The sequence below is a fragment of the Rhinolophus sinicus genome, chromosome 16, assembly GCF_057876585.1.
Source record: "Rhinolophus sinicus isolate RSI-liver-muscle chromosome 16, RSI-T2T, whole genome shotgun sequence".
Classification (NCBI taxonomy): Eukaryota; Metazoa; Chordata; class Mammalia; order Chiroptera; family Rhinolophidae; genus Rhinolophus; species Rhinolophus sinicus.
Genome location: NC_142516.1, coordinates 134,759,739 through 134,776,197, shown reverse-complemented (window position 1 = coordinate 134,776,197; position 16,459 = coordinate 134,759,739). Strand labels below are relative to the sequence as shown.

Sequence of the window (16,459 nt, the reverse complement as noted above, 5' to 3'; positions counted from 1 at the left end):
TGTAAGAGAAATATGCAGAGAAAAAGAGGCTGGAAGGAAATACATCAAAATATTGGGGGATTGAGGAGGACTGAGATTATATGCAACATCCATCATTTTTCATTCTTTTGGTCAATGAGGAAGTCATTATTTATATAGTAAAAAACCTATTAAAAACCTCTTCTATCGAATTATTTATTTATCATAGATCACTGAGACAAGAACACTTGAAACATTCAACAACCAGTTGTTGAGTCCTATACTTACTAAGGGAAATGGACTGGCGAACTGTGAACTTCAAGTGTTAATCCCAAAACAAAATGGTGGACTTGGCCTCTAGGCCCAAGATCCAGACCACTGGTTGGAAACTGGCTCTGCTTCTTCTTGAGTAGGTTTCGTGATGCATAACTTACAGAGCAATGAAAAGGATTATGTGAGTGAATGCCAAGTGGTTAGAACAGTGCCTGGCGCATAGTAAGCACTGTGTATAAGCTTCTACATAAATAAATACATGAAACAAAGAGGAGAGGGGCTTCTGAAGGACTGGGCAGGGGGAGTGGAGTGCTGAAATTTTCAAGGGATCCTCACAATCCTGAAATAGCCTGGCCTTGCACTTCATGAGCTGGGACAGATTTGGTGGCTTCTGAAATGAAGAAAAAAAGAATTGTATCAGAGAACTTGTGGAAGCCCTTGGAAGCAATCTGCTGACAGGGGAGTGACAAATTTGACTTCAACCCACATCGTATAATGTGCCCATCCTTAGCCTGATTGTCACAAGAAACACTGTCTTAGGGACAAATTTAGGGATGTCAAGCACATCATGAGTCCAGTTCTTTAAAATCAAGCTGCTTGCATGACTGGCCCAGTTCCCTCTAGCCTGGTTGTTTGGTTTGTCCCTCATGCGTCTGGCCTTTTCCCCTTTTTGATGTATCCACAGGACAATAGCCTTACGTTGCCTGGAGGGCCCTGTTCTGGGGTTACATTCTGAGGCGCCTTGGCTCCTGGAGAAGCTGAGCTGCTGGAGTTTTAGGGCTCAGGGACATGTGAGAGACTGTCTTGCCACTGGAAGCACCACACAAGGACCTCCCAGAATCAAGCCTGCCTGACCATCTGCGCTTTGCCAAAGATTTGAAATTACAGTTTCTACATACAGGGCATTTTCTAAAGCATTGTTCCACTCCATGATTACTTGCTGGCATTTTCTCCTCAGAACTTGGGAACTCTAAAGAGAAAAATCTTGTTTCTCCTCTTCCCTGAGTGGTGAAATGGCTTCTTGTTCTTGTCACCCGGATAGTGACAAACGTGGATCCATTCCAGAAACCTTTATTGAGCACTTGCCATGTACCATTTCTGCTCTAATTCCAAACTTGTTCCTATACCTGAGTGGGGTGCAGGGCAACACCCTGCCATCGTGAGCCAGCCTCGCCCAATTTTTGTTACCAAATAAGACTATTTGTCCTGAGGCCGAGTTGTTTGAAATAATGCCTACAATGACCTGCTTCTTTTTTATGTTTTAGTTTTCCGGCCCTCTCAAAAAAAAAAAAAAAAAAAAAAAAAGCAGAAGACCATTGTTTTGAATTTTGTGCTTCAAAGGGTTTTGTGCTATAATGACTGTGTTGGTAATTTTTGGTAGAAATGTAGCCTTGCCCCTGCTTTGCGTTCCACACACTATATCAGGTGCTGGTCAGCTCAGAGATGGCCCCCCTTTCACTGGGGGGCTTTCCAGCTGCTATGGAAAATAGAGGGTCGTGGAGAGGCCCTTGGCATTTTCGACTGCAGCTGTGTCCTCACAGCAGGGCCCATTTGGATCTGTAGGACTGCTCTGAAACCAGATGGCTGCCTGTCAGGGGCCCTGGACCAGCCTCAGCCCCGCAGGAGGCTAAGAGGCATGTGAAGGAGGCTGGAGGTACCCTTCTCGGGCAGGACGGAGCCCAATGTTGTCAATGCATATCAAGAAACAAAATCACGGATACATTACATGTAAGCAGCAGCCCCCATGTAGGTGAGGCTACAAATGGACCCCAGGGAAACTGCTATTCTTCAGGCCTAACGTTTCAATTCCTTTGGGTTATCCATTGCCTCTGCCAGCCACCAGCTGCTACTCCAGGGCGCAGTGTTCTCACCGGATAAAGCCACTTTGGGCGGATGCCACCTCATCCCATTGTGCGATGGACGAATATTGCAAAAGAAGCCTCCTCAAGCCAGGCCAGCAGGAGCTTGGCCTTGGATGGGCCCAGCCTGGCCTCACTGGGCAGCCCCAATGTCCTGGCAGCAGGGTGTGGGTAGCTGCCTTGGCCCCCCCTACTCTCCTAGCTGCTGTTTGTGGTAATTTACCTCTGGTTCCCAGGACCGTTATTTTTGGCGCCAGTGTTATTAAGATTGTGCCCAGATTCCCTGCAAACCAGCAGTTAAGGAACATGGCCCCCCTGTAAAGCTTCTGAAAAATAGAGGGCCAGAACCAAGTGTCCTGCAGAGCCAGAGCTGGTTAAGCAGAGAAGGCCATTGGCTCTCCAGAGAGTCCCCTGCCCTCACCTGGGGGCTCCGTCTGCCCCAGGAGCCTTCTCCAGGTAGCCTGGCCTCTGGAGGACTCCTGCCCCTCAAACTTCGCAGCCAGCGGAGAGGAGAGGCAGCGGGCAGATGCTCCCTTTGACTCCGTGCAGGCTGCCCCTGCCTTGCTGGCGGCCCCAGGGGCCCTTGGCAGGGACTGCACCGGTTTAGGCCTGGTGCATGAGAGGGGTTGAGCGGGTTGATCCGGAGCAGACCAGGTCACCCCTGTAATCTGCACGAGCCAGGCAGAGGCCTCTCCTCTTCCCGCGCCTCTGCTGCTGATAAGGCCTGTCCCAGGGCCCCAGACGTCCCAGGGCCCCGCAGAGCAGTGGTGCCATCCGCAGCCCCAGCTGTTCCCGCCGCAAAGCGCAACTGACCCTCAAAGGGATCTGGTGAGGGACCGGCCGGCATGCCCTGCCCGATGGGCTTCTGCAAAGTGAGTTCTTGAGCAGCTGCTTGAAGGGAAGCAGGTGGGGCTTGGGAAGGCTGAGGACACAGGGAGGGGCTGCGACAGTCCTGGGAACTTGAAAGTCTGTGTCACCTAGAGCAGCTCTGTGCTTTATAATTACATCAGCACTCATTTGCTTTGTCGCTGAAGGTAGCAGGTGGCCTCTGCTTGACTCAATTAATCTAGTTCATACTTTTTACAGCAAGAGATTTGCTGTCAAATTGAGTTCCACCTTCCTAGGCCTCAGAATTATGTTCTCTCTGCTTTAGAGGTTGAGAAGAACTAGCTTTGGATTATATTCCTTTGATCTGTCTATTGAGATTCTAGAAGCTTTCCTTTGACTCTACTGAGCAATGTATTTTTCAGGTGTGTTATCACAGGCCACTGACCCTGAGGGAGAGAATAAGGGTCACAGGCCTGTGAGGGTGGGCTGCTCCGCTGGGGGTCCTGGGTCACCCCCATTTGGAAGGGAGTTTTCTCCAATACCCACAAAAGCCAGTCACCTCATTGTCACATCTTCTCTGTTCTTGAAACTCTGAAATTTGGGTTTATGTTGCTAACTAACTAGAGGGACAAAAGTCTAAGAAAGAAGGGCCAAAAGCATCAGAGTGGCTCTGGGAGATAGAGTCTGATGGATATATTTAAAGTGATAATGGAGCACTATAGAGGGTTACTTATGCCCCGCACCCCCTCCCTGTGACGATAGGACATATCACTGTCTAGCAGCACTGCCACTGTGCTGTTTGTAAAGTGTCCTATGTCAGGGTGAGGTTCAATGTTTTGGTGGTAAATTCAGAAGTCAGAGTTGGACCCCGGGCCACACGCTCCGAGGGACCATAGTGTAGTGGGCAGACAGAGCATCTACACTTCCACTTCTCTAACAGTCTTTGAGTGCAGGGAAGCTCTGTTAAGTGGGAACGTCTTTTAGTGGTCTGGCATCTTCGTAATTTGCCTTCCTGGTGATTGATTTTTTTTCCCCCAGGAGGGTGTAGGGTCTGTGGAAGAACCCCGGGATTCCCGCTTTTAGTTCAGCAGCATGAGACAGGTTAAGGTCAAGTGAGTCTTCTGTTTTCCCTGGGCAACCCCAGGCCACAGCGGTATAGTGAGTCTCAGAGGTTGCACCTCACAGACCCCAGACCACAGGGCCATGACTGAGTGGTACATGGGGACTCAGAAACTGTCTCCAGACCCCAAAACAATCCTGGCGTTTTGCAGAAATATGGAATGGTTTATGAACCAAATATCTAACATTACCATGATTATTTTCACCAACCAAATAGCTGGGGAAGAACCACTTTTTGTGTGCCTCAGTTTTTCTAATCTGGGAACTGGGTCTGCAGTGAGGTGAAATCTGAAAGTATTAGAAAAGGAAACAAAAGCTTTGAGGGTTGTTTTTATAAGCAGTGTCATATAAACTGAGCTGACCCTTAATTTCAGGGGTCAATCGTAATTAGTTTTTAAACTCTGCCTGCCACCCCTCACCCCAACGTGATTTGGCCAGTGTCTTTGCAAAATCAGCTAGCTTATTTTGAGTGTAATCTAAGTGAAACATATTTAGAAAGACTGGGGTTTTTTGTTTGTTTTTCTTACTGAAAAAGTAAAGCAGAGAAAGTAAGAAAGATAAAAGAGTGCTTCCTAAAGGTAAAGTAACAAAATCTTTGGCCTCAAGGTCTGTTAACATTTTTTTTGGTTCATCCATTTATTCAGCAAATATTTAAGGTCTGTTAACATTTGACAATCATTTATCACATACCTGCTTGTGTCCAGTCCTGCTGTAGGCACTGGAAATACAGCACTGAACAAAGACACAAACCCCTGCCCTGTGGAGTTTACCTTCCAGCTGGACAAACAGACAGACTCAATACAGAATAAATGAGCGCTCATTTATGAAAAGATGAGAAGTGCTCTGGGGCTGGGAGCAGGCAATGGAGATAAGAAATGTAGGGAGTTGTGCAATTTAAATAAGGCACTTTAAGAGAGCCTCAATGCGGTTTACTTTGGCTGTTGTGTTTCAAAGTTAGATTCCACATGACCATTAATCAGGATTAAAATTTAATGTCAAGAATCTTAAACATTAAGCTTTGATTATCAGAAGCTACAGATTTCTGTTACATCATCACTGCTGAGATGGATTACCTTTCGAACGTAACAGAATCCGTGATACTTGCCTGTGCTGTCTGAGTGAGACTCTTACGGTAGTGGGTCGGTAGCTTTTCTTTCTGGCTGACCCAAGTGGTTGGATGACATCTTAGGCCTCTGATTTTTGGGTAGCCAGGATTTCTTATGTCATACTGCTGATGATTGTTTTTGTCTATTCTGATTTTTGGGGAAACTTTTGTCAGGTGACTTGTTAAATGTGTTACTGGCACTGACAGACATGATGATATGGTTAGCGGTGTTCTTGAGAATAAAGAATATTGTTTTTTATATCTCTTGAAAAAACCACTATTGAGCCAAGACTTAAAGGAGGTGAGGGACAGAGCCATGCACAGCTCTGGAGGAAATAACGAATGCAGAGGTCCTGAGGCAGGCATGTGCTGTGGGAAGAACCAGGAGACCAGAGTGGCGGGAGCAGAGGGAGGAGGGCAGCGTAGGAGAGGCTGAGGTCAGAGAGGTGGCAGAAGCGAGATATGGAGGAGGGGACAGGGGTATGAACGTGTAGAGCCTTGTACATCCTTGTAAGGACATTATTTCTGCCCTGAGCAAGACAAAAAGCATTAGACAGTCGTGGGATTAGACAGTTGGTATGATTTCACTTCTCTCTGTACCTGTGACTTCCTAATGTCTTTGACACCAAAAATCCCAGGAACGAGCTACCAAACATAGTGTGGCAAGTGGCATTATCCCCAAACTCAGCCTGCTTTTTGGGGGTACACAGAGCAGGATTTTTACATAGTTATGCATAGTATTGTAGTTCACGGCCATAGCCTGGTATTGATACTCCCCTTCTCCTTTACGCTATCTAATTTAATGAGAAAATGAATAGTTCCACAGATGCTCTATACTTTAAAAAATTACCATGGGTGAAATTGAAAAGGAAACAGAGCTATTATGAAATCACAATTCATATGCAGTACAGTAATTTGTGATTATAGTTGCTGCCGATCCTTCTTTGTTTTCTTTGGACACTAGCTGCCGAGCAAGTTTATCAGGTGTAAGCATGGGAAAGCAGAGCTGTCACGGAGGTGGGGGACCTTGAATTTGCTCTAAGTTGTATAAGGTATTAGTGGTCTTCCCATAGGTGGTCTGGTTCCCTAGGATCCATTCTTTACACACAACTGAGGTGATTTGTAGAAGAGCAAATCTCCCCGTGTCACTCACCTGCTTTAAATCTTCAATGGCTTCCGGTTGTTCTTGGGATAGAGTCCAGACTCCTCCCAGTGACCCCTTCTGCCCTGGCCTGCCCATCTTTCCCACCCTGCTTCCTACTCTGAGCTCCCATGACAATTGCTTCCGCCTGTCAGTTCCTTCAACAGGCTGCTCTTGGAGATGTTTATATTATATTTGTAAGCTCCATACCTGGGTGGTTGTGCTTGTCTTGTTCACGATTGTATCCTTGACACTGGCACTGAGTAGGCGCTCAGCAAGTATCAGCTGCACTCATGAATGATCAACAAACTATTTGCTAAACAATTCACAAATGATTACCGCTCACTAATTTGGTCACAAACCTGCAGTCAAAAATGAACGTCTCTAATGGTTTATGTGTATGACTTTTTAGACACTCTGCTCTTGGGATGTTTTTTTTAAATCCACAAGATCGTATCTCCTTCTTCTGAACTCTCCGGGTACTTTATTGGAATCTCCCTTAAGGCCGTTCACATTTTCTACATCTTGACACTTATTTACATCTATGCCACCCCTTACAAGCTGGGGGCAGCAGCCCCGGCTGACTCATCTTTGAGTCATTTCTATTTTCCCCGGCATTGACCAAGGTCTTAAACATGGGGCTGAAAAAATATATTTGTGAAATGAAGTCATTTCAAACCATGAATGAATCTGAGCTCTTGCTTCTCCTTTACTTGCCCAAACTGCAGGCACTGACTTGCTGAATGTTAGGAATTTATTGGGTCGTTTATTTGGAAAATAAATCTCCGACCGGCCCTGTGCAGAAGTCAGCGGTCACAGCCTAAATGCCCCCGCTGGCCAAGCACCCTGGTTTCTCTGACACGTCCAGTCTGGACTGAGAGTGGTGTCAACCTGCTCAGGCCAGGTTCAGAATTTGTCATCATTTTCCAACAGGCAGTGACAACCAATCAGAATTCTAGTGAGAAATAGAATTGTCATCTCCCCTGCCTCCCCCTCTCCCTTGACCACCACCATCCCTCTGTGACTTGCTCTCCGAGTAGAGGCTGATTTATCCCCTGAATTTACTGTCACAGCACAGGAACGAAGGAAGGAAGGCACATTAAGGGAGGAAGTGGTCCCACTATTAATGGGCCTGACCAGCCAGCTTCAGAAATGTTAGCCTGGAGTGGAAGGTGGTCTGGGAATGGAAACAGAGTAGATTGCTTGAAGGGGAAAGTTGCTTACAGACAGCTTAGTAAAAACAAAATAAGCCAACAACTCCTGCCCCCAGCCCTTCTTTCCTGGGGGTGGGGGTTGGGGAGCGTATGCTGGAACATGTGTTCCCTCCTGGAAGCTGCAGGCACCAGTTAGCACCAGGAGACTGAGAAGGCAGTGAGTGGGACACCTGTCTGATCCTCCCTGTGACTATGTTGGTCAGAATATTGCTGTACCTTTCCAGGAGTGGACTGTAAGAAAGAGCACCTGGTTTCCATTTCCTTTGGAAAGCTAGTGCCTATAGAGGTTGAAAAAAGCTGGCTTGGGTCCAATCCTTCTCATTCTCAGCTAGTGATCAAGGCTGCTGATGATTTGCAAACAATGGAACAGGTTCCAGCTACTCAGAAAACCCATACTAGGTTCCACTCATCTTCCCACTCTGGCAACCTCTCCTCCCAGTGGGTAGGGTGGGGTAGGTCGAGTTATAATTTGTACCTGTGATTTTCCTTTTTCTCCAAAGGGAGGGAATGGCGAGGGATGTGTCATCTGTAAGTCCCTCCAGGGCTGGCTAGTTTCTGCCTACAGGGTATGATTTGAAGGTACCAGCAGAATCCCCTAGGCCTCCAATACCTCACCACCAATCTTCTGGAAAGCCTGAAGTTCCACCATTAGAGATTATTCCTTAGATACTTAAAGGGGTTTTGATCTCTAAAAGTCTTCTATTAATTGCATACACTTATGCCTTTAGAATAGGATCTTGAATTTTACAGATGCAAAGAACTAATTCTTTTTTTTTTTACTAAAGTATAGTTAACAGACAATATTATAATAGGTTCAGGTGTACAACATAGTTATTCAACATTTATACACCTAATAAAAATCATCATAATAAGTCTAGTAACCATCTGTCACTGTACAAAGTTATTATGTTATTATTGACTATATTTCCTATGTTGTACATTACATCCCTGTTATTTATTTTATAACTGGAAATTGTACCTCTTATTCCCCTTCACCTTTTCTACCTATCTCCCCACCCACCTCCCCTCTGGCAACAATCAGTTTGTTCTCTATATCTATGAGTCTGTTTCTATTTTGTTTTGTTTTTAGATTCCACATATAAGTGAAACCATATGGTATTTGTCCTCTGTCTAATTTATTTCACTTAGCATAATATCCTCTAGGGCCATCCATGTTGTTGCAAATAGTAAGATTTCATTTTTTATGGCAGAGTAATATTCCATTGTATATATGTACCACATCTTTTTTATCCACTCATCTATTGATGGACATCTATGCTGCCTCCATATCTTGGCTATTACTAGTAATGCTGCAATGAACATAGGGGTGCATATATCTTTTCAAATTAGTGTTTTTGTTTTCTTTGGATATATACCCAGAAGCGGAATTGCTGGGTCATGGTAGTTCTATTTTTCATTTTTTGAGGGACTTCTGTACTTTTTTCCATAGTGGCTGCACCAATTTGCAATCCTACCAATAGTACAGTAGGGTTTCCTTTTCTCCACATCCTAGCCACTCCCACAGTGTGAGTTTTAATTTGCACATCCCTGATGATTAGTGATGTTGACCATCTCTTGATATGTCTTTCGGCCATCTGTATGTCTCCTTTGGAGAAATGTCTATTGAGATGGTCTACTAATTTTTAAATTGGATTGTTTGTTTTTTGATGCTCACAGGTGTGTATCTTCCTCACCTTACAGGCTAGTTGTGCTGAAGTTATTTTATATGTCTGTCTCCCCACTAGTCTGCACTCCCAATGCCCAAACTATACAGTGCAAGTACACTCGCCCGAGCAACAGTAAGGGCTGACAATCTGACCACAGTGGTCCAGCTGGTAGGCTCTGCAGCCAGACCACCTGGGTTTGAATGTCTGCTCTACAACTTTCTAGATGGCGCAGTGGACCAGCTATAAACCATCCCCATACCTTCATTTTCTCGTCTGTAAACTGGAGACAACAGTGGTTGTCCTAGGGGTGTCGTGAGAAGTACATGAAATTGGAAATGAGCGTATCAGGAAATGCTGGTTATTATGATTTTTTGGGAATCGCGTGTTTTTCTTTGGAGCAATAACTTTTAACATCTTAAGAGCTTTGGAAATTTTAAAAAGTATCTTCCTTCCCTTTCATAGCTTCAGGTCAGGGAAGTGCTATATTAGTGGGAGGTTAGAATGGGGAAGAATTAATTCTACTTTTCTTTTGAACAAGGGAGTTTGTCAGGGAAGCTTTGGAGGGAAAGAGAATATTGAATGGGCCTGGAAGAATCAATGGCGTTTTACAAAGCAGAGATTTGGAATGTGCTGGCAGCAGAAAAAGCATGATCAGAAGTATGGAAAATGCACACGTGCCTCATATGTCTGGTGAAGCATATGATCCAGGTGTTCAGGGGCAGGTGGGTGGTGGGAGATGAGGATGAAGAGGTAGGAAGGGGCTAAACTGTAAAAGATTCTGAATGTCAGCCTAAGACTTTGGACTTTATTCTACAGGTGTTGCAGAGCTAGTGAAGGGTTTTGAATAGGAAAGTGTCATGATCAGAAAGCTCATTCTGGCAGGATTGAGGAAGAGGGGTCATTGGAGCAGCAGGGAGTAAAAACCAGTTGGAAAAATATTACTGCTCTCCAGGTGAGAATTGATGAGGTCCCACTTAAGGGGAATGGCAGACAATTAACATTACTGAGTAGCTACTGTGTACCAACCGCGATGCTATGTGATTTACATACCTCAGTCCATTTAATGCTCACGGCAGCCATATAGGGATTAGTACCCACGTCACAGATGAGGAAACTGAGTCTTGTTGCAGTCAGGAAGAGCGAGGAAATAAGATTGTTGTCTGGGGCTATCGATACATTGCTCATAAGGGAGCCCTGTGGTCTGGGATCTGGTCCTCAGCTTGCAGTTTTGAGGCACAATTAGAGGACAGCAGGTTTTGGTGACTAACTGAATGCTAATCCAACTCACAGGAATCTGGTGTTGACATCAACCTGCCACCTTTACAATGAGAAATATGACGCCTCTGGTTTTCTGTTTTGTGTGTGTGTTCTTGTTCACTTGTGTTCTCTGGTCAGTGAACTCTGTCCCGTTAAAAAACTCTAAATGGCAAGTCAGTTATAACAGTGTTCTGGAAAACATGCAATCAGAGAAACAGCGGGCGAAATTCTTGAAGAATACGTCATCAAAACTGTGGTAAGGCCTGACGAACCATTCATGTCCCATAGCCAAGAGCATCTCATTTATTGCAAAGTGCTGATTAAACAACATTGAAATAGAAAATGAGTCTCCTCATTGCTCGTGTCAGCTCCAATCCAGTTGGTAGCACCTGCCTAGGAGGCTGTGCTGAGAAAAATTCTGGAGCCCTTTTTAGGCATATGGGCAAGAGCGTGTGATAAAGTATCAGCCTCTGCTGGGCCTGGTGGGGGAGGGCTGGTGTATTGGTGGGAGTGTGATAGTAGCCATTTCTAGGCCATTGTGGTTTCTCTTTTACTTCTGTCTCTTCTTCCGTTGAGCCTTAATCAGATGGGCCACGTTCTTTCTGATTGCTGTTTATTTGAGAGACATCCAATCTTTCAAGGAGACTTCTGAAGCTAGTGTAGTGCATTGTGTTGATTTAGCTGGTTACCTCTCAGCAGGCAATATTATATCGCATATTTCAAGTTACTTATCTCTCCTAGCTACCACTATCATGTTCTGGGGGGTGGGGGGGCGGGGGGGTTAAATTCAGTCCAGAGAGCCAGGAAGTGGTAGTGTCTGCATTGAGACACAGGCAACAAACAGTGGAGGTCTTTTCATTGCCAAATGTGTGTGAATTGCCATTGAGTATCATGTGTTAGAGTTGAGCTTTCCAACCCAACTTCCTTAAGCTTTTGATAGAATCACCAACAAACCGTCACTGTTGGCCTCCAGGCCAGGCCTGCCCCTCCACCTCCATCTCTCTGTGCCAATCCAAATGCTACCCATCCTTTGGGCCAGAGAAGGGCCCACCATCCTCTCCAGCTGTCACAGCTTCTCCCATCTTCTTGTCCCCTTAAAGCCGTGGCCTTCATCTAGCAGTTGATCCAGCTCTGCTTTGGGATGTCTCTGGCACTAAATGAATACTTGTGGAGTTAAAAAAGTGAATGATCATTGAACACTAACTCTGACTTGTGTGTGTGTGAAATGTGGAACTTTATTTTTTATGGATCCCTCATGGAAACTGCCTTTTATTAGAATTGCAGTCTTTCTCAAATTTGGTTAAAAAACATTTGTAGATGGGGTGATGAACCGACAAGTTGGCAGGTTTGAATTTTCAGTCGCCATCTAAATCGTCTCCTGTGGGGTTTTGAAAAATTACTTAATTTTGAACGTCCTGTGTCTCCATCGGAAAAAGGCTAATATAATAACACTTGGCACTGACAACCCCAAAGGAGTTTGGTGTCAAGTGCTGAGTTAGTATTAGCAGGTAGTTGTGAATGTCTCAGGCACAAAGTGACATTTCAGCAGATGCTCCAGGATTAGGATAACCACACCAAGCTCTTTCTCTCGCCTCCATTCACTTGCACCGTCAGGAACTTCGTCTCTAGCTTTTGAACAAATGGGAAATATGACTAGCAGGCAGTGCGTGGGGCAGCACTAAGTTGCTGATTAAGGTTCTTTGCTTGTTTGCATCTAATTTTGTGTAACAATAGAGGTGCACCCTGTTTAGAGACACTGCTGAGAACTGGACTGGGCTGTCCATCCTCAGGGTCTCCCGCAGTTCAGTGCGGCTCCTCCCCAGGCAGCACCCAGAAGCAGTGTGCAGGGCGGCCTGTAGCCTCCCTTCTATCACGCCTTTCACACATGGAGGCCTTCCTCTGAAATTTTCTTGATCCCCGTCATGACTGGCCCTCACTCCTATTCCTTCAGAGTCTTGCTCCGGAGCATTTCCCAAGCTGATGTATAATTACTGAGCGTCTGAGATGGGCAAAGTCCCGTGGGGCTGCAAATGTGAAGCAGCCTGGGGTGGATGCTCTTAAAGGACTTTCAGCTCGGAAGTGGAGGTGAGGCGCGTACTGTAAATCACTCTAATCCCAACGAAGGAAGGAAGCTCCTGCAAGGGGTAAAATGCTCTGGGAAGCTGACTCTTGCACCACTGTGTACAGTTGATGGGAGGGAGCCTGGAGGTGGAGAAGATTTGGAGGTGGATGCTGAGTGATCCAGATGAGAAGTCACGGAGATCCAATCTACAGTGGTAGCATTAAAATGAAAAGCAGTGGATGGATGTGAGAGCTCACACGGAGAAAAGGAAACCGTGAGAGCCCTCACTAACACTTCCTGAGCCCTGTGCCTGGCCCTGTTCTAAGAACCAAGCAGATATTCACGCATTTAATCCCTGTAATGGCCCTATGAGGTCATTGCATGTCACAGATAAGGAAACTGAGGCACAGAGAGATTTAATTTGCTCAAGGTTAGAAAACTAGTAAGCAGTGGAACTAGTATATGAAGCCAGGAAACTGGCCCAGAGCCTGGCTTCTTAACCCCCAGTACCTTATTCTGCTTTCATTGAGTGGTAGAGCAGGAGACTCGGGAAGAGAAGCAGGGGCTGGCAAGGACTGGCATCACTCCTTCCTTGTCACGCTGTGGGTTTTCACATGGAACTCCCGGGAGCCCACTCCCCAAAGGCTTGACTCCAGGGGTACGAATATTTGGCCCTGTGACAGGATCATGGCAGGCTCGGTTTTGGACGCTTCATATCACTCACTCTGCTCATTTCTTCAAAAACTCTTATTGGACCCACTGTGCACAGGGCTGTCCCCTGTGCTTAAAAAACCCAGAGCAGAATGCCCTCAATAAGTATATAGGCATCTGAACCCACCAAACAGATGCATGACAGAATGTTTACTTAATTTGCAAAAGCTTCGCTATGGGGTTTCTTTAAGTAGCTAGCTCCCAAGTGCATAGGAAAAGTATTATACATAAAATCTTTCGTGGAAGGCAAAAAAAAAATGCTTTAACAGAATAGATTTGGATACACCGTACATGTTAAAAGTAGCTAGAAATGTTTCCATTTTTCTCCTTGCTTTTCATATTTGTCTGTGAATTTAATAACAAATTCAATTGCCTAAAAAATAATCCCTATAATAGGTGGTAGCATTGAATTAATTGTATTACAGGGCTTACTGAAGAAATGAAAGTGTAAGCTACTAAAGTTCACATGTACAAAACAGGAAAATTATGGAATTGGTTAATTATACCTCAAAAGGATATTTTGCTTTAAGAAGGAATTTATGAAATTCAGTTAGCTATTGCATTCAAGTTCTTTTTAAATTTTTTTTAAGTCCTTTGTTTTTATGTTATTAGATCCTGGAGGTCAAGGAGGCTGGAGGTAGGATAGAGTAGGTAAGGTAAAAGAAATACGATGAAGTGTTACGAGGCTTTTAGCCAGCTGGAGCTCAGTCAGGGTGAAAATGACCAGCCTTTCCCGAAATTGTATTATGTGGGGGAAAATAGAGTCTTCCAGTCAAATAACAGTGGGGGCCATTGGCTTAAACACCGCTGATCAGGTTTTCCTCACGACTACTCAGAGCTCTAACATACTCCCTTGTTTTGAGACTCTCTAAGGATAAAGTTTGTTGTCCCATGTTTACTTGCCCAATGCACCCTTTGGGGGTGAACTGGGTGATATTGAACAAGGCTGGCGTTCCTGAGACCTCATTTTGGGAAATGTAGTATCAGGCTATGTTGAGAGGAGAGTATTCAGATTTTCGTTTTGGAGAGACCTTGGTAATTGGAGCACATATATAGGCAGGGAATCACCAAGGAAAAGGGTCTGGAACTGTGGCTAGGAGAAACCTTGAAGAAATAAGAAAGATAAGCCAGACTAAAGAGGCTGAAAGATAGTCCCTAATTGTCACCAGGGTGCCACTGGCAAGAGCAGAGACTCACCCCATGGTGTTCCCAAGGTCAGCATCAGGTAAAGGGTAAGGTATTCATCACAGGAAAATAGATTCCAATTTTTTATGAGAAATAACTTTCTGACAATTATAGAAGTATCTGATCTGGCCTGTCAAGAATTTCCAAGGAAGGACAGTTGCGTGGACCAGGATGACCTTGGAAATGACAACCTTGAATGACGTGATTGTAAGATATACAACTCAGAGAAAATGGGGTTTGATTAACAAAAACTGCGTGGGCTGCATTCACTTTGGTGCAGTCACTTTGCTAAGGGTTGACTTACTAAAATGTCATCCAATTTCTTTCTCCTCTTGGGTCTGTGGGGCCTGGAGAGTTTACATGGTTGGTTTAACAGCTCTCTGTCAAAATGAGAAAATCATTTAATCAGGGGAAATGGATTTGGGATGAGCAAAGAAGCTTTTTCCGGTATGGATATTTTAGGAAAGCCTATACCATTTAGTAAATATAGTAGTTAGAAATTTGGGGACTTTCTGATCAGCTGGTGTCTAATGATTGAGTCAATAAAATACTTGAAATTTTGTAATCTGAATAGGATGGAATCTTTCATCTATTTTTGGGATCCAGATTTGCATCTTGTTTAGATTTGCATAGGTGCTTAGAGAGGCCCTAACTCCAGATGAGTAAGATGAAATAAAAATCAGTTTATGTCGTGTACTGTATCTTGATTCACATATAATGCTTAGTGTTTGATTCACCAAGAATCCAAGACCTCCTGAGGTGGTTTTCAACAGGTGGCACCTCTCCCCCATGGGTGTTAGGAAATACCTGGGGGGCAAGGAGGGCCTTAGAAATATTTAGGGACTGGCCTGCAGGATGCAGAACTGACTCACTCAGTCTGATGCTCCCACTGGGAAATAAGTTCTCATTTTGCGGAGGTGGAGACTAGGGAGCAGAATGGTTAGGTGACTTGCTGTAGTCACTCACTGGTTAGTGCTGAACAAATAAAGGGAGACACATGGAGGGGTGATATTAGGAGGCCTGAAGGACAGCCGCTTGGCTCCCCCAGTTTGAAATCCCCACCCAAGAAATGCCAGGAACATCCTCACGCAACACAGATGGGCTTCTCTACAACTTCCCCGATTTCTTTTTGGCCTTATGTCTTGGCCTTGAGATTGGAATGTTTGAAAGCTTTCTTTGGAAATATGCCTTTTTCCATCAGGCAGCCCCACAGCAGAGGTAGACTTTCCCAGAACTGGGGTGGGCTGGGGGACAACTTAGAAATAAAAGGAGGAAGGGCTGTAGGAAATGTGGTAAGAGCAGAGCTTGAGCACCTAAGGCTCAGAGAGAGCCTGGAAAGGCGGGGCCATCCCGTGATCCTTGGGGTGTGGTACCCAAGCAGAAGGCACCTGGCAACACTGCTGGGTGGGTGTGGTCCATGTGGTACCTGCCTAAAAGGAGTTTCTCAAATTGCACAACACAGTGTCTCTCCAGGTAGGGAAGGGCCACTAGGCTGGGGGGGCTGGCTGGGGGTTTGTGGACAGTCCAGAGCTTGCTGACTGTCTAGGAAAACTGCAGAGGGCAGCGGGAGGTTGAGGTGACAGGGGAGATTCGGAGTGAGGAACAAAGCTGGAGGTGATCCCACCGCCATCACCAACAAAACCTCCTGCTGTTATCTCCTTTCTCCAACCTTCCAAACGCAGGCCCCATTTAAAACAGAAAGTGGTATGACTTTTTCCCCACAAATGTAGAAGAACAGGGCAGAGATCCTTCTCTTTAGAATTCCCGTTAGGGATTTCACTGGTTTCTTAGTGCAATGCTATTAGAAGTTAAATGCTCAATGACTTTTGATTTGTTTGTTAGTTTGTTTCTTTGGGGTATTTTCTCCCCCCACCCTCAACCCCCCAGCTGCCTGTACCCGCTTTAAGTAATCTGTTTAGTAAACTATAATCCTTTTGCCTGCAGAAAAGACAGTGAATCCAGCAATCCTCTGCTCTCCTCACAGCCCTCCCCACCACCAGCTCCCAGACCCCAGAGTCTAACACTCTTGACCCACACTTGTTTGTCTCACTGTCTGAAGTTGCCCTGACAATGATCTCAC

General features: G+C 45.2%; 1 protein-coding gene across 15 annotated transcripts in view; it reads left to right on the top strand.

The window, feature by feature from the left end:
- Window positions 1-16,459, top strand: part of ANK1 (ankyrin 1) — a 198,342-nt gene that overhangs the window by 69,759 nt on the left and 112,124 nt on the right. Inside the window, exon 1 of one of the 15 annotated variants that reach the window (XM_019742085.3) lies at window positions 2,828-2,962. The exons of the other annotated variants lie outside the window; for them this stretch is intronic. Within the exon in view, the coding sequence (XP_019597644.1) occupies window positions 2,936-2,962 (27 nt within the window). The 5' untranslated portion in view covers window positions 2,828-2,935. Of the gene's footprint in view, window positions 1-2,827; window positions 2,963-16,459 lie in introns of those variants that run through there. 15 annotated transcript variants of the gene reach the window in all.